Below are 27078 nucleotides of genomic sequence, written 5' to 3'. Positions count from 1 at the left end.
TGCATCCACTGTCAACTTGAGTTAGAGGAACTACGGGACTCTTTACTCATCACCACCGCCCAGGAGACCAAGAGAAATGCTCGAGGGACCCCGCCCCCGTCCCATGCTATTGGAGGCAACTCGGGAAGGAAGTGGGTGGCTGCAGAATTAAGTAGCTTTAGGAAGAAGCTCGGGAATGAAGGGGATACTCAGCTCAGTCACGCTACTAGGTGGCTAGCAGGGGGCATTGTGAGGGGGTTTGAGGAGAGCATGGAGCAGCTGGTGAGCTGGGATGAAGATGCAGTGTGAGAGAACGGAACAGAAACGGTAGACAGAGTGCAGATAAAACATGAGTCCCAGAGGGCCCTAGGCAGCTGCATCCCAGGCAATCAGGAGCCTGGGATTGGAGACCCCACCCCTGCCGTGACATCACAGGGGAGTGGGGTGGAGACGAACAAAAAGGGGGTCCCCCGCCCTGGCCTTGGACTCTTGGCCGCCCAGAGTGTCAAGAGCAAAGAGAGCCTGGGCACTGGGCTAGAGGTGCCTGCCTTAAAGGAACAGGCGCCCCACTTCTCGAGCCCCTCTAAGCTGCCCCCACCAGGCCTTGATCTCTGTCTCCTGGTCCTGAGGACCTCTCCCTCCTGAGACCGCCACTGGGACCCTTCTGAGTGACCCCTGAGCGCTCTCTCAGCATGAACTGCATATCAGATTTCTTCACCTACGAGACCACCAAGTCGGTGGTTGTGAAGAGCTGGACCATTGGGATCATCAACCGAGCAGTTCAGCTTCTGATCATCTCCTACTTCGTGGGGTGAGTCTGTGGGCCTTCAGGGCCTAGGATGGGGGCTTCCTGGTGTCCTCTCCTCTGGTCCTCCCCTCGGTGTTGCTGTCCAGCTTCCTGAGCTTCTCCTCCCTGGGGGAAACAGTCCCTTCCGTGGAGCCACGTCCCAAGGACTGGCCTCGGCCACCCCCATCAGGGATCTGGTCCCCAGATGAGTTCTTTTTCCCAGGAAATCCTTGGAGTTGGAGAGTGGTTTCTAGGCACACACCCAGAAGAGTGGAAGTGCTTCCCTGAAGTCCACCAGGAGGGTCCCAAGTGACCACCTCCCCTCTCTTTTCTTTCACTCCCCTGACCTGCGATCAGAGAGACCACACATCTTCCAGTTCCCCTCAGTCAACTCTTTGGGGTCTCAAAAAGGCAGGGGGCACAGGAAAGGAGAGGGCGGCATTGGAACAAGGGAGCTGATGACAGGCTGATCAGGTTGATGGCAGGGAAGGGAGGGGAAAATTGGATCCCATTAAGACGAGAACTCCCCATCTGGCATGGGGAGATGGTGAGAAAACGTGGGAAGGGGAGCAGACCTCATGCTTGGAGGGTGGGACAAAGTAGGGGGCATCTGCTACTTTGGAGCTGGAGAGAAACACAGGCACGAATAATGCTAAAAGGGAGAGTTGCTAAGGAAAGTGTCTTTTTGAACATGGTATAGGATCCCTCTTCAAGCACCCAGAAACACTCCCCTTTGTCAGAAAGCATAAACTCCCTTCTTCTACCTGACTTTGTACCATATAACCCATTCTGGGAGTCGCTTAAGAGCCAGCAAGGTCCAAACACCCCCTCTCAGCCCCCACCTCTTGAAGGCACACACACACACATTTACAAAGGGCCATGGAGCAGACAATGGCTGGAGAGAAAACATAGATTCTGTCCTTCATCCACACACACCGGTGGCACCAGGAAAGATAGGCAGAAACCTCAAAGGTCCCTTTTCGTGGTGTGCAGGTCTCTAGTCTCACGCTGTTGCTGAGACAAAAGGGTCTGTTGGTGTGAGATAACGAGCCACTGACACCTGCCATGAGTGAATTCAAGCAGGTGAAGCAGACACCCTGTCCTGTGTGCTCTGGGCTGGAGCCGCCTGTGAGGGGGCTGCTTGCCTGAAAGGTCCAAGCAGCATGTGAAGCTGTGCGTAGAAAGGTGGTTAGGTGTGAATTAAGGGATTTTTGCCCTGCATGCTTGGTGACAATCAGCAGGCTTCATCTGTGCAGGTGGTGTAGATAAGGCGGTATATCCCATGCTCCTCTCAAGGATATTAGAGAAGGGAGTCAAGCTTTGGAGTAAGATTAAATGGCCTGAAGTCCCTCCCAACTTTGAGGCTTTGTGAAATAATGATGTTTGCAAACATTTCACGTCTGCATCTCCCCAGCCTGACTCAGAGCTGGTTTTGAAAGGTTCCGTGTTCACGTGCATATGCAACGCTGTGATTGTAGCCACGAGACGGTATGTCGGTGCAGGTGAGTGCATGAGCTGCCTCAGCACATTCCAGCCTGGCCTGGCTCTGGTGGCTCCAGGCAGGAAAGGGACGGAGGAGAGGCAGCTGGCTCCTGGACCGGCCTGCTCACCCCCCACCGCCCTTGTCTGTCTCTCATCGTGGTCCAGTCTGATGCTCTGAGCCTCAGTGCTGGAGCCCGGCCTGCTGGATCAAGCAGGAAAGGCTCTTTGGCGTCTTGATATCCAACCCCATCCATCTCCGGGCCTGACAGCTCCCCATGGGCAGCTCCTTCCAGTTACATCAGTGCACTCTGCAGCTCAGCCCCCTGGCTTGAGCCCCATCTCTGTGCACACGAGCCCATGCACCATTAGGACTTCATGAATCCATTGTCATTAATTTAGTAAACATTTATCAAGCATCTCTTCATGCCAGGCATTATGCACCAAGGATAGAACAGTGGTCAAAAACAGACAGGACCCTCACCCTCATGGAGCTTACAACACAAGAGGTGGACATTAATCAAACAATCTCCTCGAACAACTATACAATTTCTACTGCGGCTCAGGGTTCGAAGAAGAGGTGCACAGTGCTGAGAGAGGTTTTTGAGCTGATTGGGGAACTAACTAAGACTGCCAAGCCAAGGTCTGGCAGACAAGGAGGAGCAATCCAGGTGAAAGAAGGAAAGAAAGAGGGTTCAAGGCAGAGAAACCCAGCTCCGCAAATGGAAAGAACCTGGGACTTGGGGAGAAGAAAGAAGGTCTCTATGGCTGGAGCAGAGGGAGCCCCAGTGTGGGTGGTGTGAGATGGGGTGGGATCGCAGACAGAGAGTAAGTGGATGAGAAGCTGCTGAAACAATTTAACGTGTGTGAGTGAGTGAATGTGTGTGTGTGTGTGTGTGTGTGTGTGTGTGTGTGTGTGTGTGAGACTGAGAGAGCTGGACGTGCTGAGATCTGAGCTGGGAAGATTGCTCTGGCTGATACACCAACAGATAGGAGAAGGTAGGAGTGGTTGCAGGGTAACCCGCTAAGAGGCGGTAGAGTCCTATGGAAAGACATGATGGTGGCTAGGACTCAATAGGATTGATTTGAAAGGATTTTTAATGCTGTGATATTAACACTTAACTAGTACTTGAGGCTCTTCTGTATCAGCCCTGTCAAGGCAGACCAGACACACACACTTAGCTAGGACGTGTGTAACCCAAGCCAACCGTTTCCCTCATACACTCACAGTGCCACCCCACCTCACAGTCTCCACACATGCTCTCCACCCCACCTCTGCTTATCTTTGGTTGACACCTCTTCAAAGCTGGTTCTGTTTACCCAGCCCAGGTACACAGAGGACTTACCCGGTTGTCTCTCACATTGTCCTGCACAGGCCCAGGTGGGAATCCCCAGGCTCCTCTGTCGGGGTGGGACTTCCCGTGGGAAGCTGAGGAGGAAGCAGAGGCCTCTGTGGGGCCCTAGTCCCCGGAAGCGCTGTCTGACGCAGGCCTTCCTGGAGGAAGCTGCCTCCTCACAAACATGGCCAGCCCTTTGATGCTCACCTGTAGGGAGAACCCGTGGGGGCCGATGGGCCCTCTGACCCCAATGCAGCCCTTCTCCTCCCCCTGCAAGGCCTGACCCGCAAACCCATCATCGCACAGCTACCCGCTTTGGTTCATAATTTTCAGCCACATTTCAGACTTTATGTAGAAGCTCAATACATAAAGCACTTAAAAGGGGGACTACTCTAAAGAGAAGGACCTGAATTCTGCCTTCTTGGCTCTCCCCTCCACCCTCACCGCCCAAGGTGCCTCTTTGGCACACTGGGCGACAGTTATGTTGGGAAGACCTGCTGGAAGCCCCTCTTTTACAGGTTTGGAGAGGGCACTGGCTTTCATGGCTGTCTCCCCTCTCCCCTGACTGCAGCCCCATGATCAGGAGGCCGTGTGGTTCAGGGACCACCTGATTAGAAGACTTGCTCTCACACTAACTAGGCGTGGGGCTTGGACAGGTCATTTAATGTCTCTAAGCCTCAGTCCCTGTATCCAGAAATGGGTGTAGGAATGCCTTTCCTAGGGAGTTATGGCGAGGGGAGGGGACATGCGTCAAGTGTCTTGCCTGGGGTGCTGAGGCGGGTGACTCAGTAGTAGATGGGAACTATGATTCTTGCACAGCTCCCCATCACGCCTTCCCCTTTCCCTCTGCCTAGCTCACACCTTCCTAAGAGACCCCGCTCCTCCCAACGCACGCACCGCACACTTCTCCTCCCACACCCTGGCCTCCTCCCTGACCCCCTGGGGGTGGCCAGGAGGGCGTGGGGACACTGCTCTGGCCTCCTTCCTGCACCTCCCACCTGCCAAGGAGTTGCCACCCGCCTTCCGCTCTATAAATAATAAACCAGGAATACGAGAAAAAAAATAAGTCAGAGCAGCAGAGTAAATGCCAAGAAATGAAGGCTCAATCCTGCCCCATCTCCTTGGCCCTGGCCTTTGGAGACGGGCTCAGCCCCTCCATTCTGGAAATGAAACATTCCCTTATTTCAAGGTGCACTGATGATGTCCTTGGGCCCTGTGGGCCGCTGAAGTGGTTACTTAACTTGGAAAGAGAATGTGTCCTCTCCTCCCCACTGGGCATAGGAAGGAGGCAGGAGAGGAAAGAGGTTGGTTAACTGTTGCTCCAAGCCCTTGGGTCCTTCTTCCCAAGACCTTCCTAAGCTAGGAAATGCTCTGTCCCCAGGAGCCAGCAGGACAAAGGCCAGGATCCAGGGTCTGGCCCCAAGCTGGGACACAGCTTGAGTCCCTAAAGTGAAGTGGTTGTGAGCAGTCTGCCTGGGCTGGAACCCATATTCCAGCTTGGCAAGTTATCACATGGCTCTGTGCCTCAGTTTCCCTATTTATAGCATAATGATAATAATAAAGCTGTCTCATTGTATTGTGATAAGGATTTAATGAATCCTTAACACTTATAGCACTTAGCAGGCTGTGCTGGTTAGAAGATAATAAGAATCTGAACTCTGCTTCTCATCTGCAAATGTTCCTGGACTTTGAGGACAGAGAAAGGGGCCTCAGGAAACCATTTCATTAGCTCAGCACTCAGATGTGTCCATTCCGTGGCCGGGTACACTGAGGTTCCAGTGGATATGTTGCAACTGTGGCCACTGAGGTACATGCACAAAGGTGCTCTCCACTGGGAGCAGAGAGACCTGGGCCTGGACCTCAGTCTCTCTGCTCCGTCTCTAATGCCCATTTGGATAACTTCACAGTTTTCATAGTAGAGATGCTCTCTTCTCTTCTCTTCTCTTCTCTTCTGCTAGGACATAAGATAGCAGATGAGATTTCTATGTGAGCCATACTTCCTTGCAAGGCTCTGATGGAACCCCTCCCCTTCCAAAAACAGAAGACAAGCGCTGGGAAGTAAAGCCCACTGGCACCACAGGCTTCCACAGAGGCGTGGTGTTCCTGAGAGCATTTTACAAGTATGCAAATCTTAATGGTACATTTATGCAGATGCTGGCTGCTCCCAGGATGCGACAGGAAAACAGGCGACCTGTTAGCGCCATCCTCCAGCGCTAGCTGTGACTCCACCTTTTCTCTCCCATTCAGAAAAGCATTTGGAATTCAAGTGCATGAGGGAGGCCCCATCAGGGGGATAACACCAAACCCTCTCACTGAAAACTGAATGAGGAGTCACTGGCCAGTGTCACCCTGTGCTCACATATGCATGCCGGGCAGGTGACCATCCCACAAGTGACTGTGACCCCTGCATGACCCAGCAGCTACTCCCAGCATCAGGAACCCCAGAGGCCGTCCAGGCCAACCCCCTGCAAGGACGATGCCTCCTCTCAGCACAGCTGGAAGGTGGGCCCCAGCCTTCCTGGGCATGTGGTGCTCACCACCTGACAGCAGCCGTTTCATGGACAACTCTCTGGGAGTCAGGAAGCTCCTCGGCTTAGAGTCCTCACCCCTCATTATAAACTCCCGAGAGCAGCCCACGTACTGCCCTCAGCAGCTTCCCAGCCTAGGCCTCCCCCAGCTTTGTCGCATGCTACACAGTCCTTCTGCTCTTCCTCATCTGCTGGGGTCTCCAGCCTTGTACCACCCTGGTCAGCACACAGGAAGGGACCCTAATCCAGCATCTCCCAAAGCGCTTGCCTAGATTCCACAAGTTGTCGCAGGTGTTTCTCCAAAACAGAGAGTGCACAGCATTTTCCAAACCCATTTGATAAGGTTTTCTCAACTGTACAATGCAGACAGTGACAGCATCTGCCTCCCAGTGTGCTGTCGGGAACAGACACTTTGGGCCGCACGCAGGCTGCAAGCACGGTAGTGAGGCGGAGAGAGGCTTGAGCCTTGAAGGCTGTGGTGGGAAAGGCAGGCACCCCGCAGAAATGCAGAGGGAAGGGTCGTCTGTAGGTCCTTCTGGCTGCTGGGGAAGTCTGCCAGAGTCTGGAGAGGGAGGCCGGGATGGAAGACCCAACGGGCCCGTCCCTGATCCACTCCGCCACAGGCTGGAAGCTGCAGGGAGAAGCCAGTACAGGTAAATGTCCACTGGGTGGCAGCACAACCCAAGAAATAAGACTACAGCTCTCTCCTTTCCAACCCAGCTCCATTCACCTGCCCGGTAAAGGCCCCCACGCTGCTGCTCCCCTCCGCCTCCGTCCTCCTAAGTGCCTTCGTTGACTTGTTAACTGAACGCCTACTGTGTGCTGACACTTAGGATACTGCCGTGAACAAAGCCTGGAATGCACACCTGGTCAGAGGCCTAGGATCCTCTGCCCCTCCTCTCCCAGCCTCTGGCCAAAGAGGGGGCCTCCACCGCCAGCCAGCGGGATGGCCATGCATCCTCCAAGGGGCCACATCACCCTCCTGGGGATAAAATTGGTTCTTATGGGATTAGGAAAAAAATCACCTTTTTAATGCATGAAGCACAAATAAACACACAGCGCCTACACTGATAACTGTAGCATTAAAATTTTATGGGTGGGAATATTAGGAAAAAAAGTGCTCCTTAAGCAAGAAATGGGGAGGAGATGGAGTAACACTGTAGGTCCCACATAGCACAGGTCCCCAGCACAGGCCTTCCCTCCACCAGGCGCCCCGAGTTGTCTTAATGCTGGCAGGAAGGGAGCCTCTCCCATCCACTGCCTGAAGAAACCAGACCCTTCTCTCTTGCTCTCCATCCCTGCTCACCTGCCCAGGTGGGTTTTCCTGCACGAGAAGGCGTACCAGGTGCGGGACACAGCCATTGAGTCCTCAGTGGTCACCAAGGTGAAGGGCTTTGGCCAGTATGCCAACCGAGTCATGGACGTGTCTGATTATGTGACCCCACCCCAGGTAGGCCCAGATGCTGGGTCAGTTGGAGGGGAGGGGGAGAGACAAGAAGAGGGCCAGTGGGATTCCCAAACCAGAATCTGTGGCATCAGTCACCCAGAGAGCCCCGCATGGCAGCTGGGAGTGTGGGGGAGCGTGGGCCGCCCTCTGGAGTGTAGCGCCAGGATTCAGGGAAGCAGGGCTCCCCTTGAGGTCTGCTGTAGGTCCTGTAACCAAGCACAACACACAGAGGGGGCCCAAGGGGCCAGTGGGTGGCCAGAGGAGCCTGGCCTGGACCCACCTCCGCCCTTCGTTAGCCCTGTGACCCTGGCCAAATCAGAGCCCGAGCCTGGGTTTCCTCCTCTGCACGGTGGGGGTGGCCATAGTGCCCGCCTCGGGAACTGGCACAGTGCTCTTGTCTCTCTCCCTTCTCCTCCCAAGGGGACCTCTGTCTTTGTCATCATCACCAAGATGATTGTTACTGAAAACCAGATGCAAGGATTCTGCCCAGAGGTGAGGTGGTGGTGGGGAAGTTGGATGAAGCAGATCAGAGAAGAAGTTGGGGGTGGAGAGCAGGGCCGGGAGGGCTGTGGGGTGCACAGAGGTCCGGGGTCCGTGCAGCTGGGTCCCGGGGCCTCCAGCCTCCAGAAGCCGCCTGTGGGGAGTCAGTGGGAGCCGAGGGGCCCTCCCAGGGCCAGGCAGGGTCCTTTGTCCACCTGCGGACCTTTCTCCCACAGAGCGAAGAGAAGTACCACTGTGTCTCAGACAGCCAGTGCGGGCCCGAGCGCTTCCCGGGAGGGGGTGAGTGCAGCCCTCCCCACCCTGTCACAACCCCAAAGGGGCAGTGGCACCCAGGACAGCACAGCCCCGTGGGGGAGCTCAGCCTAGGGGAGGGAAGGGGATTGGCCCGTTCCGTGTAATTCTGCCCGCACATAGAGATGCCCACTGCATGCCAGACCCAGCAGGGCCTGCACCCAGAGGGGTTGCCAGCCCAGGGATGGTGGCGACAGACAGATGTGCCGTGGGGTGGCACATGCCATCAAGGAGGTACTGTGGGAGCCATGGGAGGGAGAGAGATTGGTTCCGGGCGGGCAGGTGGCCCCAAATGGCTTCTTAGAGGCAGAGGCATTTAGACAGCCCTGGAGGATGAGTGAGATTTGGCAGGACAGGGAGCCTTTAAAAAGGCCATTCTAGGCAGAAGGGAACAGCCACAGCACAGGCTCAGAAGCCAGCAAGAGCACGATGTGATGCGGAACAAGGCGAACGAGGGTGTCAGGGTGGCGGGGGCTTGAGATGTGCAAGAGGACGGCTGTCACCTCCCTCCGGCTTGGTCCGGAGCTCAGGAGGAGAGGAGGCAGAGAGCTCGGCAGGGCTGCAGTGCCGCGGGCCACCTCTCTGCCCTGCCTGTCCTTCCTCTCCACCTGCCGAGTCCCTGTGCTTGTGTCAGGGGGTCCCTGCTGAGGAAAGGGGGGGTGAGGGAGTGACAAGGGCCAGGCGGTCCCCCAGCACTGCGGCTCCCCTCACAGGGATCCTCACTGGCCGCTGCGTGAACTACACCAACCTGCTCCGGACCTGCGAGATCCAGGGCTGGTGCCCTGCCGAAGTGGACACAGTGGAAATGTGAGGGCCTGTGCCAGGGGGAGGAGAGAGGGCCCCCCACCAGCTCTCCTCTGCCAATGTGGGGAGCTCCACCTCTCGGAGCTGTGGGCACCCCCGTGCCCTTAGTGTCACTCCTGGGGTGGGGAAGTGAACTTGGGATAGCAGCCCACCTCACCTGGCCCCTCCTGGCCGCCTGACCCTCAAACCCAGAGACCTTGGGAGACAAATACTGGGAAAGGTGGTCCCCAGGGTGAAGAAAGCCCCCACGTGTCCCTGTTCTCAGCCCAGGAAGCCAACGCCACCTGTTCTTGCCCACAGGCCTGTCATGATGGAAGCGGAGAACTTCACTATCTTCATCAAGAACAGCATCCGGTTCCCCCTGTTCGACTTTGAGAAGTGGGTCCTAGCTCCCTCCCTAACTCCTGCCGCCTTCCCCGCCCTCCCCATGCTTCCAGGCCTCCCTGGTCTCCCCTCATCCCCGTCACCCATCTCCCTGGGCTCCGAGTCCCAGTCCCCTCACTGGCCTCAGCCACGGAGCATTGGGTGGGCTCTGGCAACAGTTTCTCTGCTGTCAAGGGGCTCATGCCATTTCTCTCTCCCCACACCAAGCTCATTGTGGGTGACCCTTTTCCCTCAGTCAGACCAGCCCCTCCTCACTGACTCCTTCATTCCACACTCCTCGTGGGCGTGGGGCGTGAGCACAGATCACTGCCACCATGACAGAGGGACCAGAGTAACCAGATGTGACTCCTGCCTTCCGGGAGCCCCAGTCTGGGGACTGAGGGGTACTAGACATGAACCCACACCTAATATGGGAGAGAAGATGGTAGGAGTTACAAGACAGATGGAGGGACAGAGGTGAGGGAGGCGGACAGTGTCTAAGAGATCAGGTCTCAGATCCCCTGCCTGGGCGCGGGGGGTTCAGAAGGTAGAGAGAAATATGTGCATGACTGTCTCTGCATCAACTCCGGCGCCTGGCCTCTCTCCTCTGCTCCTCCCCAGGGGAAACCTCCTTCCCAACCTGACAGCCACCGACATGAAGACGTGTCGCTTCCACCCTGACAAGGCCCCCTTCTGCCCCATCCTGCGGGTGGGGGATGTGGTCAAGTTTGCAGGCCAGGACTTTGCCAGACTGGCTAGCACGGTGAGCAGCTAGACACCCTTCCAGGACGGAGTCCTGGGACTCAGCCCAGCCAGACTCCGCCCTTTGGCAGGCAGAGGGGCCACGCGGGGGGAGGGAGCCGCCGCGAGGCCGCGCCACCCCGGGGAGGCATCCCAGGCCTGCAGCAGGCTTCGTGCCTTGCTCCTTTCTACTGGCTCCTGTCCTGAGTGGGCTCGCCTCCCTCACCCTGGTCCCCCAAACCTCAGTTGCCCATTCCTGTCTTCACCCGACCCCTGCAGGCAGAGGTCTTAGGTCTGTGAAAATGCCTATGCAATGGGAAAGTGGACATATGGCCACTTTCTCTGTCCCAGGTTGTAGCCAAGGGACTGAAGATACCAGAGTAGGATTCAGAAGCCCAAGGCTCTCAGCCCTGGCCGCCCTACTTCTCTGCTAAGCGACATGCAGCAAACCACATTCCTTTCTCCCTGCCTCCGGCCTCCACCCAGACAGTGGAAGGAAATCACTAGTCCATTTGTCATGACCCCCAGCCTCCATGCTGGCTGAGAACAGGGAGTCGGAGGGCTGCGGAGACAGGCCTTTCTCCTCACATGCGGACCCTTTCTCCAGGGCGGAGTTCTGGGTATTAAGATCGGCTGGGTGTGCGACTTGGACAAGGCGTGGGAGCAGTGCATCCCCAAATACTCCTTCACCCGACTCGACAGTGTTTCTCAGAAGAGCAGCATCTCCCCAGGCTACAACTTCAGGTAACCCCGCATCTCCTGGGACGTGAGTGGGGCAGGCACGTGCTATTCTAAGAACCACATCTCAAGCAGCCATGCATTCTGGGAAGGAAAGTTCCCTCATCCTCCCAACAGGTCTCAGCTCAAAATTAGGAAGGGCTTTCCGACTGTTCCTTCCTGGGAGCCGGATCGGCCAGTCCTGTGAGACTGTGGCTCCCGTAACTGGCAGGCATCAAGCCCAGGACTCATGCTCCCGGTGGGCAATTGCACCACATGTCAGCGTCCTGAAATGCTGTGTTCTGTGATTCTGAGCCCGATCTTAGCGCTGGCTCGGAAGCTGTAACATGCCTATGTGACTCCCTGCCAGTCTTATTCCTTCTCCTGTGACCTGAATTTTCTAAGGTTCCTTGCTCCACAAAGCAAGGGCAATAGCTGGTATCATTTTACAGGATGGAAATTTTATATTTCTGTCCATCACCAGAAAAGTTCATCCAAGTCACAAATAAGGATCGACAATGGTCATTAATTCTTCGATGCCTTTTCAGAAGGGAATTTCAAACCAGCCTCAAAAAACATCTGATTTATATTCCCATTGCTCATGAGACGTAAGGGAACTGCCCCCAACCCCACACACAGTTTGAAGAAAGAGAAAGGGCAGAATGCAGGGATAAACTCTGTGGAACCATCTGAAAGCCCTTGACCTTCTCCATCCCAATTTCTCCACCTATGAAATGCATCAGTATCACTATGACCCTGAGGGTCCTACCGGCCAATGTGTGAAAAGCTTCAGCCCTGTGTTTGGTTTTTCCCTTTATTTTTGAAAATCCTGAAGTTTCTGGCAGGGCCTGATTAAGTACACAGTATTCTTATGGCAAAATTGCCTAAACAGGCTACATAGGCAGCGATCAGGGAAAAAAGATACGTATAAGAACATATTTCAGTTATATGGTCAGAGAACTGTCACTCAGATTCCCTTTGTTGTAGCAGTGTTTTCCACTATAATAGCATACATAAGCAAAAAATTTTTATTTCACCTATTTTTCACCTTAATTTATAATTTTAAAAGTAATTACCCACCCTATTACATTTTATATTTAATAGTTTAAAATATATGTCTATGCTGTGGAAAGAATTTTTTAAAATTGAAAGTGCTTTCATAATCAACTCCAAACTTTAAAAAACCATAGGAAACAACACATATTTTAAAGTAGGTTAAAAATACTGTTCGGCTCCCTGGCAGAAATTGGCGTATTTATTCAGTCAGTACATCACACTGAAATCAATACAAAGGATATTTGTATGGCCACTTAAAATAGTAACATGTTAATAAAATTCTCATGATCTAAAACGCAAAGTTTTCATCTTCATAACTTCCCTCTGGCCAGTGGGAATTCTTCAATCTTCCAAATAAGTCATCTGGCAGGAGCGCTTATAAGAATATAACTATCTTGAAGACCCCAAGCTCTGGTGTCACACACAGGCTTAGAACAAGGTCTTCCATTTAAAGAAAAATTGGTTTGGGGTTCTTTATCTTCAGTTTCTTGCCCTGCCACTGTCCCAACCTCCTCAACCCAGGCTCAGCCAGACATGAGACAGCCCTGATCGTAAATCAGCCTAGATTGCATCTGAGGAGACAGATCAGGGGATGCCTAAGGCTCCTGTGAGTGTAATTCCCGGGAGCCTAAGAGAAACCCCAAATAACTGACGCCCTCACCAAAGGCCTCCAAGGCCAGAGTATGAAGGGGCAAAGCTACTCAATTCCACCCTTGTGCTTTAGAAGAGTTTCCAGAAGGCCCCAGGAACAGTACTGGCATGTGGGGCTGGCTCCCTGATGGCCATGGCAAGCAGGGGCCTCTGCCCAGGCTCCCTCAAATCCCTCCCTTGGGTGCCCACCCACCACCTTCATGCTGCCTTCAAGCTGCTGGCACCACAGAGACACCCAATGCTAAGCTAAGAGCCCACATGGGCGGTGCTACGGGCCGCCTTTCTGAATGTCTGTAAGATAAGAGAAGGGTCACACGCAGGCCGAGTGCAGGCCACACTGTGGTTTCTGTGGCACAGTATAATTGGTGCTGCTCTTTAGAATCCCACCAAGTGCCATGCTGGCAGGCAGGCACTGGTTCCCAGTGTGCAGAGTGTTGTGGGCACTTTGGCTCATCGTTCCCCACCCGCCCTGCAAGGTAGGTGCTATGATCCTTCCACTTCACAGATGAGAAAACAGAGGCTTGCAGAGTTAAACAAGTTTCCCAGGGTCACAGAGCCAGTAAGCATGGGAGCCTGAATGCACACATTTTCTGGGTGATCTCCACCCCAGCCAGGAAGACAAGGGACATTCATATTTGTTAGTGCTCAGGAAAACATCCCTATGTAGTCATTCCATTCATCCTCGATTAAAACACAGAATCCGAGGTCCAGGGAGTCTAAAGACTGGCAGCTGCTGGAGGCACAATTCATAGCCTGGCCTTTTGTCTCCCAAAACAAATTCATTCGCTGCTTCCTCTACAACAGAGGCCAGATTTTTTTCAACAGCTCATGTTGCCGTTTGCTCTGGATTCATTCAACCAGGACTCAGCCTTGTTTTCATCCGCAAACTCAGACATCCAGAGGCAGCTGGAGATCTGCATTTCCATCCCTAATTACTTTTGCAGCTCCTTTCCAAATGCCCCCATCCCTCCCCGCACTTTGTGCAGCTCTTTGCCTGCAGAATCAGAGACTTCGAGAATTAATAGCTTTTGAGGACCTCTTGGAGACACCTAGACTGAGGTAGTCATTTTACAAATGAGGAAGCAGAAACTTCAAAGTGGGAAGTGACCTGTCCAAGGTCATCTTCGAGTAGCTTTAGAGGTCATGTGCTCCCAACACCTACATCAGCCCCATACAAGGGGCTGCTTCACAAGACGGCTTGCCGATCACCAACGGCTCCAATTACTGGAAATGTGACTTTGTTATGAGCCAGGTCATGCCTCCCTTCAACTCCCACCCAAAATACCTGGGGCTGCCCATCTAAATCAGTCTTGTTTTATGTGATCTCCTGAAGGTTTCCATCTGTCCCTACCTGGAATTTGGTTAAAAGATTCTATTTATACCCCCGTGCCTATTCCTTATGGCTAAAGACCCCAAGAACCACCTTACCTCGGAAGTTTTATGAAGCCTCTTTCCAACTATGCTGAAAGTGTGTGTTGGTGGGCTGGTCTCATTTAGTGGTGGACAAAGTGCCACATGGTTAAAAATAAGAACTGGCAAGAGTGGCCAATTCAAAGGTGTGCAGGTGACAGGTACCCAGGGTAGGGGTGCCACCTTGCAGCTTAGACCAGGGAGAGTTTCCTGCATGGCCGCAGGTGGACCCCAGTTCTACAGAGCAGGATTTTAACCAGAGCCCTGCATTCCCCAAAGAGCTGGGAGCAGGTGGGGATGTGTGTGAGTTTTCGTGTGAGTGGGTGTCTTTGCTCGTAGATGAGTGTGCATGTGTAACCGGGAGAGTTTGCACATGAATGTGTGCATCACTTATGTGAGTAAGTGAGTGTGTGTGAGTGTATAGGCAGAGATGATACAAAGACAGATGAAGAATACTGTTTCAGTCAGGGTCCCAGCAGGAAACAGATGGCACATGCAAATTGGGTGATTTGAGGAGACTTTAATAAAGGGGCTGTTTCAAAGGTGCAGGCAGGGTGGAGAGAAGCCCCAGTGGGAAGTGCAGTGCCTGGGGCCCATAATAGGACATTGGTGACCGTCCAGGTCTGAGGAGTGAGGGCAGGGAGTTCTGGAACAGGGAGCACAGTGTGAGGAGGGGGCAGCCTGACAGGAGCCGTGACCCCACCAGGCCCACCAGAAGCCAAGCAGCCAGCTGAGGCCCAGGGCAGGGCAGGGAGGGAGGAGCACGGACCACCAGTGATGCCCTTTCCTTTGTGAGACCCCAGCCCTTCATTAGCTCTTGGAGGTCTCTAACCCTTATGTGCCCCTGATGAAAACACAGCCCATTGCCCTATAAAAATGCACGTATTTGTAGACATGAGCAACTTTGCAGTCCATTTCTTTTTTTTTTCTTAAGGATATTTTACTTCTACAAATTAGATGTAAATACATCCTCAGAGTGATAAATCCAAGCAGTGCTGACGTATGCAGGGTGATGACTCCCCTTGCTCCCGCCCGGCTCTCTCTCGGGGGAAGTTAGCTTCCAGGCAGTTTGGGGACTTGCTCTCCAGTGCTTTTCCTCTGCATTTATGCAGCAAAAAGTTCCGGGACTTGGAAGGTCTTTAAAAGCCCATCCCCAGACCTCCGATTAAGAGCCCCTAGAGTTAAATTTGCAAAGCCTTTCCACACCTGTTTTTGACAGGATTCACAGCTCACTGCCACACCCACCCAGTAGGCACAGAAAGATTTTGAGACTGGCCCAAGTTCACGCAGCCTAATCAAGTGGTGTATCAGGACTCAAACCCGGACCTGATCCTCAGCTATTGCTTCTAGCACACCTTCCACCATCACAATGCTTGCAAATAATAATAATAACAAAGCCACTGTCAGAGATATACCCGGTAGGGATTGCTGGGAATGATGAGAGAGAAGCAAAATGGTGCAGTTAGGAACGTCAGATTTCTTGTTTCTTCCCTGAGTGTTCCTAAGACAGCTTTGCTACTAAAAGGCAACGCCGTTTTGGATTTCCTCACTTGGTGTCTAGGACAAAAAACACTTGTTCAGCTGCTAGATGTTCCTCATGCTGTAGGTGTTTCTAGTGATCGTTTCGGGTTGGAAATGTACCCACAGCAGCTTTCACGAAGCTCTGAAATTTGGCGCCTGCTCTGCTTCCATGCCGAAACGTGCAGATCAGCGGGATCTTAGGCCAATTGACAGAGACGGTATTGAAATGCACCCTTGGCTTTGATCATTCTTTCTGCAATCTGGATTTTCCTCCTTCCAAAAAACCATAGAATATGTGTTAAAAGCAGCACTCCCATCATCTCCACAGAAACACTTGAAGGCCCCTTTGATCGGGCGTATTTCCATTTTCCTCTTCACTCTTTTTTAGGTTAAAGCAGAAGGCAAGGCAGTTAGAACCATCCTGAATTTATTCAGCCCTTTATAATTTTCGTGTCTATCCATCCTATCCTTGCAACCAATAATTTTGCTAGAAAAGATTTGCTAACCCTCACGGAGTGCTCACCAGGGAGCCAAGGATTTAGGAAGTGTTCTTTGCAGATTATCTCATTGACTCTGAAGAGAGACTTTGGTAGCTGGAAACCTGAGGCTCAGAGGTTTCGTATTTCTGCCCAAACAATGCAGCCTGGCTCCAGTGTGCTGGCAACCACAAGTATCCTGGTAGGACAGGTGTGATTACCCTCATTTTACAGAGATGAAATGGATTCCTCCCAGGAGCAGACAGGTAGTAACCTGGCTCCCTGGCACATCTCCTAGCTTCCACGTCCACTTTCCCTGCCATGTTAAAGATGAATTAATAGTAATATATATATATATTTTTAAAGATTAACACATTCTTTTTTAAATGCCTGCCTTTGAGGTTGATTAGGTTCCTAGGCTATGAGTGAATAACTATAGCCTGGGGGCCTGGTCCCAGGATGTAGCCGCACCCCATTGCAATAGATCTGCCAGCAGATATTTTCTTAACAGTATAACATCGACTGTAAAAGTGTATTTCGGCTGGCAAAATTACTTCCCACCAGGCAAAAGCTTTGCTGAGAATACCACCCCCTTCCCTTAGAAACTCGGATTCCAGGCCCAAGTGTTCCCTTGCAAGTCCAACCCGGATCCCACAAGTTTATTGCTGTTTTTCCTGCTGCTTTAACAGCTACACGTTCCCCGCTTTAGGAAGGAATTTCCACCATTCTATGGGACCGTTTCTAAACAGATGTCTGAGAGCTTCCAAGGGATTCGTACATTGTGATAAAAACCCTTCTCCATTCAGCAAACATTTATTGACTACCGACTACTGCAAATGTCAGCCCGGCGCGGGGAAGTGCTTCTAATGGTTGGAGCTGCCCAAAGCTGGAACCGGGCCACTTGTACGGGTAGTGTTTCCTCTCACTGGAGATGTTCAGGCAGTGAGGGAAACCTCTTGAGGCTAATATAGGGAAGGGGTTTGAAGGTCTCTCCCAGCTTCCAGATTATACTACGTCCTGAGCTTTGTGGCTGATAAGAGATGAGCAAGACCAGTACCTATGATGGAGGAACTTTTTAATATAGTGGTAATGATAAGCCTGAGCCCAAATAATAAAAATGTTTATACATAAAATATTCTGTATGGAAGCAAGTCAAAAATTAAGGTGAAGCAGAGACAGCCCAGGCTGGGGATCAGGAGACCCGTCGGCTACGGTTCAAGCCTTGCCACAGATGTTTAATGTGATCTTGAGCAAGTCTCATCCTCTCGGTGGGCCTCAGTTTCCTCCTCTGTAAAATGGGCTGGCTAAGGTGACAAGGCACAGTTGAGCTCTAAAACGCCTGAACCAGCACATGCGGGAGTCTGGGGAAAGGCTTCGGAAGCAGGCTGCTGAAGCATGCGATATTATTTATAGGCCTGTCACACTGGAGTGCAGCTTCAACACTGCCCTGCAGAAACACATCTGACAGATGATTTATTATGGTAATTGGTGTTTGTTCTGATCCTTTATCCGTTGCTGCTTGTGACATGAGGAGCAAGCACGTGCATGTGTACACACACACACACACACAGGCCCACATGAGAGGGTCTCAGCCCTGTCCAGTTGGGCCCTGTGTTGGGGGTGTCCTATCTGGTCACAGCTGTCTCAGGGAGGGTCTGGTGGGAAAGCACTCTCAGCTCGGGTTTGGGAAGAGACACACGGAGAAGCTGAAACACTCAGGGCCTAGCAAGGAGGGACGCCATTGCGCCCCAGCCCCACAGCCACAGTGGGAGGAATGGGGGCCTGGCCAAGAGCCGGGCCAAGAGCAGGAGTCACAGAGCAACAGCCATAGGCGAATCACAGCCCAGAATAAATGCCACCCACTCTCCTCCCCGCCCTCTGGTGGGTGCCTCCTGTTGCCCAAACCCCCCAGGCAGAGAGGAAGCAGGCAGGAACCCACCCAGCCTGGAGAGGTCGGCCTCCCGGGGCCCTGGCCCAGCAGCGGAGGGGAGGTGGCCCTCTAATCACTTCAAATGTGGGCTCAGGTGGCCCAGCAGGTCCTCAGAGAAGCCTCCCAGACTGCACTGCCCCGGGGCCATCCCACCCCACACCCCTGCCCCTGGCCTTCCTGCTCAGCAGGCAGGTGTCTTGCCCTGTTCTCTCCTCTGATAGTTCTCGCATCGGCAACAGTCCCAGCCACGCTGTGCTTCCCTCACAGTTTTCACAGGCACCAGTTTAAGGAGGCCCTGCCCACCGAGGCTGCATTGAACTCTGCTTCCCGGCCCTTCTCTCAAGAAAGCAGCTGGGGGTGGGCAGGGGCCTCCGAGTCAAGCATCCCGTTCAGATTCCCGCTGTGCTCCTCGCAGGCTGTAGAATAAGGAGAGCCGCTATGCTTGTCCCCCGCCAGTGAAGTCCACACGTTACCTGATGATCTGTACACAACGTTCATTGGAAGCTCTGTGCCAGGCACTGTGCTCAGCCTTCACGGGCTGCAGCTGCTGTATTTTGACAACCTGCAAGCTGCTGCTATTATCTGCATTTCACAGGTGGGGAGATTGAGACCCAGAGAGGTGAAGTACTTCGCCGCCCGTTAAGTATGCTAATTCAAGTGGCAAAACCAGGATTCAAGCCCAGGACCCTCTCCCTGCAAAGCCCCTAAGCCACCAGCATTCCACGGAGCTGTTGTCTCAATGAAATAACAGCTGTGGAAGCCCCTAGGCTAGTGCCCAGCAGGAATAAGTGCTCCACATATTTTATGTCTCTACTCCTTTCTGTGTTTCCCCTGGACAGGGGCTGGTTCCCACCAATAGCACCTACTTTTGCACTCAGCCAGCTGCCAGATCTAAGTGTTTTCTGTTTGGGAACAGCCTGTGAGTTACCGCCCTATACCAGCTCCACCTGAAGAATTGGGAGAATTTGGAGAAGCTCGAGTCAATAGGAGAAATCTGGAGTCCAGCATTGCTAAGCTCCATCTGTGAGATGTCAAACAGGTCCGAAATCCATTCAGTCCTTCAGCAAACATTTGCCCTGCCCCTTACTGAACTAGGTAGGCCCTTGGGCAAAGACAGACTGAGGTCTGACTCATAGTTGACAGTCCAGATTACCAACCACAGTCTGGTATGGCAGTACCAGTCGCAGAGGCCTGGGTTCCAGCAGAGACCCAGGGAGATTTTCCACCTCAGCACTGCACTGGAAAATGGGCTGTCTGGAGAAAAAGAAATCAAAGCCCTGATGTGTACTGTTTGCCCATCTTCCTGGCAAATATCCCACCACAGTCAGTTCCGAGCTCCCAGCGTGAAGTCCCTGAACGTGGAACTGGGAGGAGGTGCATATAGCTGTTCCCCAGCCCACCACACTCTTTCCCATAAGAGGGGTCACGGTTCCCTCAGCCAGGAGAGCTGCCCCCACCTTGGGCCTTCCTACCTTTCAGCTCCGCATCCTTCAGGCCTCAGCTTCAGGGTCACTTTACGAGCAGCCCTGACCTTCCCAGCTGGGGTCACGTCTTGGCCAGCTCTGCCCTTGGAATGGGGCTCCTCGCCTTCCCAGCCCTTATGTCTGATTTTAGCTGTTTATGGGATTCTGTGATTAATTAGTATTCCTCTTGCCAGGGCATCAGCAGTGCCTCGTACAGGGCCTGACAGACAGCAGGTGCGCCCTGAATATCCGCTGCAACCCAAGGGTGACTGGGCATTTGCAAGGTGGAAAGGGGAGGCGAGGGGGAGGTGTGGTTAAGGCTCAGAAGTCTGTGTCTCTGACATGCGTCCAGGAAACCCAGGGCAGCAGGGGGCGTGTGTGGCTGGTACTTGGGATGCCCAGCAGAGGTCAGGCGGCGGGGTGGGGTGTCTGCAGATGAGGCCAGGAAGGGGGACTGGGCAGGCCTGGTATCCAGGCCAAGGTGTTGAATGGTGGTGTCACTCTTGCCAACCCCATTTCCCGACCAAGGAAACCAAAGCTGAAGAGGTAGGAATTGGAGGATTTGGGAGCAGTCAGGATGCAGGCGTGGTGTAGCTCGGTGCTTCCCCTTGGCAGATGAGGAGGGTGGGTGTCCGTCCTCCCACACCTCATGGCTCTCCTCTGCTTCCTATTCCACTCCCAGCCAGTGTCTCTGGGTGTTGAGACCCACCTTGCCAATGCAAAAGGGTTCCCCAGCTGGAGAACTGAAATAAATTATCCAGGACCTAACAGAAATCAGGTGACCAAAAGAACAGTCTAGAATGTGGACTAAGAACAGCTAAGAGTGTGGACTCTAGAACTGCACTGCCTGACTTTAAATCCCAGCTTTGCTCACTGACTAGTGCTTTGTGACCTCAGACAAGTTGCTTAACCTCTCTGATCCTGGTTCCTCATCTGTAAAATGGGAATAGCAACTGCACCTAGGACTGTTTGAGTATTGAATGAGAAATAAGTATATAAAGCACTGAGCACCATGCTGGGCACACGGTGAACACTTCATATATGTTGAGTGTTATGATTGCTAATGCTACCTCCAGGAGTCAAGAGTTAAGGTAAATATAGATATGACTTTATTTTATCTTGATCTGGGATAAGAAAGAAAAGGGACAAGCTTCAAGCATTTCCTACATATGAACATTATTTCATCTCATCCACAACTCTTTCTACACTCACTTCTCAGTTGAGGTAAAAAGCTCAGAGATGCTGGGTGAATACCCAGGGTCAAAAAGCCTTGTTAAAGACAGCATTAGGACCGCACCCGGATGGCCTCAGAATTCCTTAGAGGGTTTGTTCCGAGGAATGCAGCATCAACTGGAATTTGTCCTCTCTCTGGCTAATCTTGAATAACTCCCCAGTTTTAATGTAATCTTTGTCCTTTGGCAAATAACTTCTCCCTGAGCCTCAGGCATCTCGGTTTAAAATTATAGCCATTGTAACAGTCAGGGTAAACACTGCTAACTGCTGTAACAAACAGCTCCCTCATCTCTGAGGCTTCACACAAAGGTAGGTTGGTTGCGCAGGGCACAGGGCAGTCTGAGTCAGGGGAGGTGGGGCGCTCCACGTGGTCATTCAAGGATCTGGGCTCCTGCCACCTACTGATTCAGTCTCCTCTGGGCCTTGAGTTTTCACCTAGCTCCCGAGCAACTGGTTATAAGAACAGGGAAGATGAAGAAACACTGTTCTAACATGCCTCAACCCCCAGGTAACAGACCTCACTTGCATTCCTATTCCATTGGCAAGAAATAGTCATGGTCATGGGGACCCCAGCTAGATGCAAGGCAGCTGGGAATGACAATCCGGCCGTGTGCCAGGACAGAAGATACCCCAGACCCCAGTGTGACAGAGCTGGGCCCCATTCTGTGACCACCACCAGCCTCCTTGGAGCACAGAAGTCAGGACTCCTGGGTCCTTCCCTGGCCTGCAGCCTGGGCGCTCCCTGCCTGAGTGCTGTTTGTCCTCCCTCCCAGCCGGGAAGAGAACCCGTCCCTGCCAGCCCTCCTCTGGGGGTGGGTGGCTGGTGAGATAATGATCTTATCATGCTTATTGCCTCTTGGAAGGCAGGTGCTGGAGAAAAACCAAGTCCGCTTTGGTTTTTTCTCCCTGTTCCCTTCACATTCCTTCCCAAGATAAATTTAGCCAGCACTCGCTTTGAACAGCAGTGGCCAGGATGCTGACTTTTTGTTCCCTGAATCAATGTTAGAGCAGTTTTCATGGCTGCAGTCTCGGGCCAGGAATGCAGATTTCAGGGCCACGGTCCCAGCCTCAGCCCTGCTCCAAATGTCTGGGACGCACCCTCACACCCCTGGCCAGTCCCCATGCATATCAATTGCCACACCTCTCAGCCAAGGGCCCTGAGCTCCCCAGTGATGGAGGACTCCACAGGACATGGAGGGCTTTGAGGGCTGGCACAAGGGCTGCCGTGTCCCTGCAGCTCCATAGAGCTCAGCGGCAAGACAGCTGAGGGCAAAGAGCACAGACTTCGGGGTCATTGGTGTGGCTCAGAATCCAGGCTTAGACAAGTTACCTTCTCTGTCCTCCCATCTGTAAAATGGGTCAGTGTGCCTTCTTCATGAGATTGATTGAGGTGCTTATATCAAGAGATCTGCATATTTTTCTGATCTATAAATGGTGGGTGTGGGGATGGGGATGGTCTATACTTAGCTTCAGGCCAACCTGGAAGCTTCAGTGAGGACCTCCTGGACCTTCTGCCCATTCCAGGTGCTTCTCTTCTAAGCTTTTTCAAAATCTCCTAGAGGTCTCTTTGGAGAATTGTGTTCTTGGACCTCCGCACCTCTACAGAGCTGATCTCCTTTCTGGTGTCTATCCCCTTATCCTCCTGCTGGTGCTGCTTGAATTCACTCCACTTTGCCGTGGTCTGTGAAGCTCTCTGCCCCCATGCCCCAGACCATGACTTACCGTATTTTTCAAGATGAATTAACACCTCCCCTCCCTGTCCTCCGGGCCTCTGCTTCTTCGGTGAGGTCACGGTGCTTCCTCCAGCCTCCTTCCCGGGACCACTCTCATTCTCACTCTAGGTCTCAGCCTCAAGATATCCCGCCTTCCCTACATCTTCCTCCAGCTACAAAGCCCTTGGGAAACACCTTCCCAGGTCACGTGCCCAGGGAACCTGTTCGTGACCAGTTTTCAGCCTTTCTCAGGCATGCAAACCCCAGCTGTGCACAGGCACAGGCAGAGGCACAGGCAGAAAATGAGCGGCCCAGACTCTGCCCTCTTTCCCAACCAGCTAACCCTCTCCAGGCCTGAGCTTCCAGCTCTGTAAATGGGGAAGGGAGAGGGGCAGGTGTCCAGGGAGGAAACAGTCAATGGTCCCAAAAGGGATGATTAAAGGAGGGGACTATTCACAAAGGTGGACGCAGGCCAGGGGGATCCAGGCAGCCTGGGGAAAGACCAGGGCTGGCCACACAGGAAAGCTGTGCCCCCTAGGTTGGCAGGGCCTGGAGAGAGGCCTGACAGTAGGACAGGGCCACCGTCTAGGCTCTGGGCCTTTGGCGGGAACTTGGCCGCTGTCTGAGGCCCAGCAGAGAGGAGCTGGGGGACTTACTCACCCGGCCTCTTCTTCCTCCCATCCTCTGGCCACCTTCTAGGGCCTCCCACTAGCTGAACCCAACTGGAACCAGAGGGCAAGGGGCTTGGGGGAAGCAGGCTCCACAGGCCAGGCTCCCAGGCACTGCAGAGAAGGGCAGAGAGTGGGTGTGGAGCGGCAGGCCGACAGGGAACCGTGGCGCCCGCCTCGAAGGCCTGCAGGGGGGTATGAGCCCCCACCCCCATTTTACAGACGTGGAAAGCAAGACCCTGAGGGCTAAGTCACGTAAAAGGCCACACTCCTAGCAAGTGGTGGAACCGGATTTTAGACTCGCTTCTGCCTGACTCTGACGTCCCCCACAGCCAGAGGAGATGGCTGACATTTTATGATTTAAGATGACTTTCCCACGAATGATCTGTGATCCCTCCCTAATCTGTTCACTTGGACTGAGCATTTCATTCTCCCTGCTGCACAATTTCTAATGCAAATATCCCTGGAAGGGGTGCCACATGAATCACTGAACACCTTGAGGAAGGGATGTCTCAGGCCCCTCTTTCTGCTGCAGGAGGCTGGGACGGGCCTTGGGAATCTGTGGGGATCAGACACTCTGAAAGGGAGGCAGCTAGAACCAAGTAAGATCTGTGTCGGCCCCACACAGTACGGCGCGCTCTGCGCTCTCCACTCCCAGCTTCTCACCTAGTCCTCACCATTTCCCTGGGACCCCCCTGGCATCAGGAGCCCACTTTAGAGCTGTGGGACAGTAGCCCAAAGAGGTCACACTCTGCTAATGCGAGAGTCTGCCTGCGAGGGGTAGTGCCCCCTAGTGGGAAATGCGCTGGCTTCAGAAGCCAGAAGGCAACTGCAGTCCGGGTGCTTGCTCACTGAAATCACAGGCGATTCCCTTCACCTCCACCGCCACCTTCAAAACTGGGGCGTGAACACCCGCCTCGCTGTGTCCGGTGAGAATTACATGTGATCATCCTTTCCCGTCCCCAGCCAGTTCCTGCGTCCCAGCAGGCCAGGCACAGGTGTAGAGGGCACAGTCGTGAACATGGGCAAGTAGTGTTAAGTCTCAGCTGGCTAGGTAGCCCTGAACAAGTCACTTAAACCCCTTGAAGCCTCATTTGAAAAACAGAGCAGTCACAGCCCTCTGCCACAAGTTTGTCACAAGGGTGAAATGAGATGAGGTGTCTGAAAGCAATTTTTAAACTCTTCCGTAAATGCAAATGCATTTCTTCAGCAATAACAACAGCCAACATCAGTCAACATTTCCCAGGTGCCTTCTGCGTTGCAGGCACTGTTCTAACCCCAGCTGTACGTGGATTCATTCAGTACAAAAAGCGGTCCTTTTGTACCATCCCCCATAGCAGTGAAGAAATTGAGTCTCAGAGAAGTTAAGTAACTGGCCCAAGGCTGCACAGCTGACAAATGTCAGACGAAGGCTTTGAATCCACATAGGCTGAGAAGCCTGTAGGGAGGGGAGAATCTGCCATGAGCCAGGCCCTGGGATACCCAAACAAATAGAACTGAAGAAGCCTGGAGTCCAGTGTGGCTCAAACTTTCCACACATCAGAATCATCAGCAGGCCCCACCTGCTGAGATGCTCATGCCAAGGGTTTGGGGTGGGGCCTGGGAATCTGCCTTTTTAACAAGCCCCCAGGATGATGCCTGTGCCGGGGATCAGCTGCCCGCACGGGGAGGTCTGTGGCAGGTGTCCCACCAAACCATCGGTAGGGGTTGCTCAGTCAGTGAGGGCCCTGAAGTAGCAGGCAGGAGCCCACAGTAGGACCTTCCTTCACCTCTGGCCCCCAGGTTTGCCAAGTACTACAAGATGGAGAATGGCAGCGAGTACCGCACGCTCCTGAAGGCTTTTGGCATCCGCTTCGACGTGCTGGTGTACGGGAATGTGAGTCCTCGGCCGGGCAGATGGGTAGACAGGGGAGGAAACCCAGACCCAACCTGGGCCCTGAAGAGCCTCCTCCAAGGGCACCGACCAGCTCTGGGGACCCCACTGGTCCTGTCTTGTCTTCTCACCAGCCCGTGAGAGGCTGGGGCCCATGAGCCACCGAGACCCCTCCGGGCTCCACAGTCCTGCGGGCTGGAGTTCCCGTGCAGCCTCGGGCCTCACCCCCGCCCTGCTGGACCCTCTGCCCATGCGCCCGTGTCTTTGTGCATGCAGGCTGGCAAGTTCAACATCATCCCCACCATCATCAGCTCCGTGGCAGCCTTCACCTCAGTGGGAGTGGTGAGTTCAGGCCCTCCAGGCTCCAACAGGCCAGTCAGGGTGGCACCCCGGCTGGCGGGGTGGGTGCGAGAGTGACCCTGGGAGGCCCTGCTTCTGCCTACAACGCAAAGCCCGACCCCTTCCCAGGTGCTCCCGTCTCCTCCACCCCCTCCCCGCTCAGCCCCTTATGTGAGCATCTCCAGTAGTGGGGAGCACGACCTCCCCTGTGCATTCTGCCTGGTACAGAGTTCCTTCCCCTCCCTTTCGGGGTGGGGAGGAGACTCCAGGGATCCACAGACCTGAGGAGCCTTGGCGAGGAACAGAGCCCGGCTGGCAAGGCGGGGACTCTGCCCAGCACCTCCAGCACCCTCAGCCCCTCGGCTTCTCCACCAAGTCATCTGTCTGCATCTTGGGCTGGGATGGTCCCCAGAAACTGGGGGGCAGGTCATGAAGACACTTCTTGAAGACCCTGGACATTTTTCCCAGAAGAAATGTCAGTCAGGCATCTCTGGAGCACTTGCCCTAGCCCTGGTCCTGCCCACGTTCCAGGGGCCCCCTGACCGCCTCCTGCCCCCACCCATCCCAGGGCAGCCCCTCCAGGCCTCCCTACCTCCCTCCTCCAGGGGACTGTGCTCTGTGACATCATCCTGCTCAACTTCCTCAAGGGGGCTGACCAGTACAAAGCCAAGAAGTTTGAGGAGGTGAGTTGGGGGCACAGAGAATGGAGGGAGAGGGCAGGGAGGGGCACTAGACCCTGGGCCTCTCCGTGGCTCCCCATTTGGGGGCTCCTTAAGGGAGGTCCTTGGACCTCAATGCACATTGGGGTTCCAGAAAAGAGGGGGTTGGCCGAGAGTGGGTCCTCTGGAGAATCTCGGGGGCTCTGTGTGTCATCTCCGGGAACATCCCCATCTTCTGCTCATTGTCCCCTCACCACTGCTGGGAAAGGACAAATCCCGCTGTGGGTGAGCGCGGGTTTTATTTGCCCTTGAGGTGCACATAAAGAATCTTGGGATCGCACAGACTTGCTCCAGCCCCTCACGAGCAGGCTGTGAGCACCAACTGCTGAGTCTGTCGAGTGGGGTCCCCGAGGAGGACTCTGCCCGCGGTCAGAGCCAGACGGTGCCGGGCCTTCCACCTGTAGGTGACTGAGACGACGCTGAAGAGGGCTCCCTCGGCCAACCCGGTGTACCCCGGCGACCAGACCACGGAGGAGAAGCAGTCCACGGATTCGGGGGCCTACTCCATCGGCCACTAGGCCTCTTCCCGGGGCCCCATGCTCACCCTTAGGCTCCAGGGCTCCCAAGAGGGCACCCCCCCTGGGCTCCCCATGCTCCAACAGACAGTAGTGTTCCCAGCTAAGACCTTCATCGCCCCTTCACCCCTTACCTCCACCCTGTCTGCTTCCCAAGAACCCCCCCACACACACACACACACAGAGCAGTAGCACCTGAGTTGACCCCCCTCCAAAGAACAGAGATAAAAATCATCATAATAAGGAGTGGCCACGGGGCTACCAAGTACCAGGCACACACATTATCTCATTTAATCCTTAGAATAATCCTATGAGGTAGATATTAGTTCCCCTATTTTAAAGATAAACTGAGGCTCAGAGAGACTCAAGGCCACACAGCCAGGAAGTGAGAGAGCTGGGATTTGAACCCAGGTCTAACTCCATTGCCCACACCCCACAAGAGACGAATGAACACCAGAGGGTGTCTGGCCCTGTTGTTCCAGCCTCCCCAACCCTGAGTGTGATTAGGTTCAGCATAATAAAGAGTAAGCCCCATGCT

The 27078-nt window shown here is 53.8% G+C and overlaps 1 protein-coding gene across 1 annotated transcript; it reads left to right on the top strand.

The window, feature by feature from the left end:
* The first annotated feature begins 249 nt into the window (after nucleotides 1-249).
* P2RX3 (purinergic receptor P2X 3) lies at nucleotides 250-27078 on the top strand. The gene is made up of 12 exons (XM_036880427.2): nucleotides 250-790; nucleotides 7425-7560; nucleotides 7978-8049; nucleotides 8274-8337; nucleotides 9063-9156; nucleotides 9454-9531; nucleotides 10138-10279; nucleotides 10865-11001; nucleotides 24877-24970; nucleotides 25244-25309; nucleotides 25912-25989; nucleotides 26430-27078. The coding sequence occupies exons 1-12, from the start codon at nucleotides 672-674 to the stop codon at nucleotides 26541-26543; spliced, it is 1194 nt and encodes a 397-aa protein (XP_036736322.2). The 5' UTR covers nucleotides 250-671; the 3' UTR covers nucleotides 26544-27078.

The sequence above is a fragment of the Manis pentadactyla genome, chromosome 9, assembly GCF_030020395.1.
Source record: "Manis pentadactyla isolate mManPen7 chromosome 9, mManPen7.hap1, whole genome shotgun sequence".
NCBI classification, from domain to species: Eukaryota; Metazoa; Chordata; class Mammalia; order Pholidota; family Manidae; genus Manis; species Manis pentadactyla.
Note: the sequence above shows the minus strand (reverse complement) of the source record. Positions and strands in the feature narration are given on the sequence as shown.